Below are 4584 nucleotides of genomic sequence, written 5' to 3' on the forward strand. Positions count from 1 at the left end.
TAATGCGAAAATGATCGAACGTTGAGGATGATGCTTCTAATGAACAGTTAATCTCTATTCATTTCTCCAGCACGATCTAAAATGAATTTTGCGCTCACACCTCACTGCTATCTTTTCATTTTGCAGGGGAAACAAGGAGGATTGAATTCGAAGAAGAAAGACGCATTTCGTTATCATACCTCCTACAAGTAGCTTTACTTAGGTGTTTCTTGTTTGATGGAATTGATGTAGCAAGTTTGGAAATGTGACCAAATGCCAAATTTTGCAGTTCTTTTTTCTCAGTACAATTCCTTTTCATGTTGGTAATTTTTTGACAAATTCAAAAATCATGCGAATGAAAATAATCGCTAGAATCCGAAGCTTAATACACGTTAAAAATTATTAACTAAACCATATATAAATGTACAAATATCGATTACATCTTCTTTAAGGTAGTCACTGACTACTACAACACGCAAATAAGAGAAACCTTGATAGAGCTAACTCTCATACTGAACTACAAAAGTTCTCATACTTTCGTGAGTTACTTATGAATGACGGTCGGAAATGCGTACCCGAGTAGGGTTTATAATTTATTGGGGCACGTACTTGAAAGAATTGATTAGTCTGCAAAGACTAGCTTGTAAGGTTAATATGGTAAAACAAAAAGAATTGCATAGATTAATTATATGATATGATCCCATCACCCCGCACAGAGGAAGCATAAAAAGGAGGATCCCAATTGGCATTAGCTCCTCCCCAGTTGCTACCGTCACAGTGCAAAAACTGCTGCTGATCTGAACACCAACCACCATCGCCGCCACCACCACTACCATCAATCTGTGACAGAAGCTGCGTGCCCACCGCCGGCAACGGAAGCTCCATAGAGCACTGTTCTGGTACATACGGCATACTGTTATTCGGCCACGTGGACCAATTATGCACTTGCTCATATGCTACTTGGCTCTCGTTGGCCCACACCATGGTTTGGTTTGATGGTGCTGGGTGAACCTGAAGTTGCCACTGATTATCTAATACAATTGGATAGTCCTTGTGGGGTGGTGGCAGGTTGACGGATTCCGCCACCGCACCACGTGGATCAACCGGAGACGGCTCCGCTTTAGTGCCACTATTTCCTTGTGGTGGTTGTGGAAGCACACAATTTATCACCTTACCATCCTGCAGCTTAGCTCTAAGTGCACCCAGCAACCCCTCAGCTTCCACCTCATTCCCACACACCGCCTCAAACGAAAAAGGCACATTCTCCGCCACGCCCGCGCCACCATTTCCGGCCCCATTACTCTGTGGCAGCTCGAAATTGGTTCGGGCGTTGACACCGCGGAGTGCTCGGGCAGCCTCATCATAGGCACGAGCCGCGTCCTCTGCGGTGTCAAAAGTCCCAAGCCAGAGCCTCACTTTCTGCAGAGAGTCCTTGATCTCTGCGACCCACCTCCCGGACGGCCTCTGCCGCACCCCCACGAACCGGTGGTGCCCCCTCGTCGATGACTTCTTCCTCCTCCGTACGCCGTCGTTTTGTTCGCGCAAACCCATTTACTAAACCCGTCGTCGTTTTGCTTCGGTATCTGATTGAAACCGTCAGAGAACGGATTGGTCGTCGATTTATACTCATAGGATAGCTGAAGAATCCGGGAATCGAAGAAGCCGACAGATTACAAGGTGACAAAAACGTCGCCGTTCTAGTCTGGCAGGCTTTAATTGTTTTAAACGTCGGAGGATTAAAATAATTGGAGAAATGGTCAGCTGTTGTTTTTTGCTTCCGGTTTCTCTTTATTGTAATTTTCGATGCATCGTTGGGAATCCGCATCATTGCATACGATATGTCGCTGCCTTGTCGATGCGACAGGAGGGAAGATAAAAGGGCGGGAAATACCCAAAATACCAAAAAAAATTTCTTCCGTGCATTTCGCCACAAATGAGAGCCGAAATTCGCCGAAGAAAATTTGAAAATTCCAGACTGTAAAACACTTCGATTTGTAACCCAACGCTGTATTGTTTGAAATAACTGCTGTAGAAAAAATGGAATCTTGCAAATTACCAATATGCGAAGAATCTCTCGTCCTTTTTTAATTTCTCGTCATCAGATTAGATAATTAAAACGAAAATAATGTATATAATTAAACAAAGGTGTGTACTAGGAGAAAAAGAATGAGTATCATTTCTTAGATGAAGAATCATTGAATATATAGTTTAACTTGTCAGATATGAGTTTAGTTAAGTTGGCTAAACCATCGTAATTTAGATGAATTTAGTAGAATTATCCTTTTTTATTTGTATAAATTACCATTTCACTTACCAGAGAGATTTTTTTTAGACGAAACTACAACAGTTTATTATATAATGTTAAGAATTGATAGGAATATCAAATAGTGTATTCAAGATAACATTCAATAGATCCTCAACTCAGAGAAACTTTAACAAAACATAAAAGGCTAACTTGGCGAAACTAATAATCACTGGTACAAGTGGGTTTGAGGGCGAGACAAACCCAATAATAAGCAAAGGAACACATCCAGGTCTTGAAATCATTTACACACAAACTCAGAGTACTGAGATGGCACTCCAAAGCTAGAGAAACTCCACATTTAGCGAATTAACATTTTATGAACTTCTAAACACAAAGCCTTGAATATAACGAACATGAGCTCACGGTTTGACAACCACTAGCGCCGACTCTAAAAAGGAACTGACTATGAACCAACTAGTGTCCATACTACCATGACTTTTATGCGCAACACCATCAACAATGACATCGCTTTTAATAAAGTAATCTCAGGAGTAGCCAATAACTTACCAACACAATATTAAAATACTCATGAAGAAAGACTTATAAATAACCACATTAAAAAGGCACTTATTGACGGAAATACCAAGACAAAAAATAAATAAGCAACAATTAATGAGAATATAAAGGAGGAAGGCTAGAAAAATTGAAAGAGGGTTTGCCATCGGCGTTGAGCCGAAGCATGAGGCCAATTAAAAATCGACATTCCACAACCTGCTTTTTTTTTGGTAAGTGGAGAGAGAGGGAAGAGAGAGCGAAAAGCACTATAGGGAGGGAATTTACTAGGGGCATTTGGGACATTACGATCTCGTATTTCTTATGATTGGGTACGACGTTAATGATATTTTGTCTTATTAATAAACCAATTAAAAATCGACATTGCACAACCTGCTTTTTTTGTTTTCGTTCACTCCAATTTTAATAACACTAGGAAGTTCTTTATATTTGTTTACTATACAATGTCATGCTCTCAATGTCTTGTCATACGTTTTGTTTTGTTGCCTATGACCATCTCTAATATCAAAAAAATGGAATTATCCTACTAAAGGTAAATGAGTTTTCTCATAGATTCGAATTTCGATACAAGACATTTGCTATTGGAATTTTATTTTATTTTAATTTTAATTTGATGGTAGCATCGTGTGGCATTTCTATTTTCTTAAGATAATGTTATTAGTTCACTTAAATTAAAAGATACTAGCATATGCCTCCATATTTTGTGTGTGTGGATAATTTTTTATTTATTTTTGTTTTCAAAATAAGGATAAAGAGAGAGAAAGAGAGGAAGTGAAAATGCTCGATAAGTATTTGTTTTTAGTTTTATTTTCTAAATTAAAGATTTGTTAAGATCACCTGTAGGTGATACTTTTAAAAAAATGTAAAATTTAGTTTGTGCAAAATTACTTTATTGTCCATTATTTTAGTTTAAGACAGAAGACAAAAATGTCTTTTCATCCTCTTTTGGTTGACAAAGAGAGTTTCATTAATATGTAGTTTAGATTAAGTTTGTATCTAGCATGATCGTGTACGTGTGTATTAGAGTTGAAAATAATTTTGAATAAATTGATATATGTTGTTGTTACATTTTATGCTCAAATTAAATTATCACTAGCCTTCATGCACACGCTCAAAAAGCATCTTTTGAATCACAGCGTGCTATGCGCAATTTACACATTTACATGTATTTATATACGTGAATTGACAAAAGAAAAGTCAAATATTTGAAGTAAATGAATAATCTTAGATCATGCTATAAAAAACCCCTCACCAATCAAAGTAGCGGAATTCACATAATAAAATCGGTATATCAATTTCCATCTACATTCTATTGAATTTACATTAATAATAAAGAAAATAATAAACAACAGATTGAATCACATTATTCCTAACCCATTGTGAGGCTAAGCCCACCTTCTCCCTCTTAGTGTAGATAATATCATTTGTTAAAAAAAAAATCATTTGACAACTAATTTAATCACATGCCTCTTAAGATGTTTTGAACATGTTTAAAAATAGAGAAAATAAAATTTAATAAACAACTGATTGAATCATAGTATTACTAGCCTATTGTGAGGTACTAATAAAAAAACGGTACAAAAAGAATTAATTAAAAAAAACACCGTTAAAATGACGAAAATCTCCCTGCATTATTTGGTGCTTTATTTTGGATTGCTTTCGAATTTTTTTTGTTTTGGGAGCATTTTTGTCTTCTTAATTTATTATTTTTTTTTTTTTGTGAAGCTTGTGACCCCAATAGGGGTGGTTGGCTTTATATAAAGATTTAACGTATAATTTCAATACTA

The 4584-nt window shown here is 36.7% G+C and overlaps 1 protein-coding gene across 1 annotated transcript; it reads right to left on the reverse strand.

The window, feature by feature from the left end:
• Positions 1–378: 378 nt before the first annotated feature.
• Positions 379–1733, reverse strand: LOC103438762 (uncharacterized). Its single transcript, XM_008377305.4, has one exon. The coding sequence runs from the start codon at positions 1528–1530 to the stop codon at positions 661–663; it is 870 nt and encodes a 289-aa protein (XP_008375527.1). The 5' UTR covers positions 1531–1733; the 3' UTR covers positions 379–660.
• Between the last annotated feature and the right edge of the window lie 2851 nt (positions 1734–4584).

The sequence above is a fragment of the Malus domestica genome, chromosome 06 (assembly GCF_042453785.1).
Source record: "Malus domestica chromosome 06, GDT2T_hap1".
In the NCBI taxonomy this organism is placed as follows: Eukaryota; Viridiplantae; Streptophyta; class Magnoliopsida; order Rosales; family Rosaceae; genus Malus; species Malus domestica.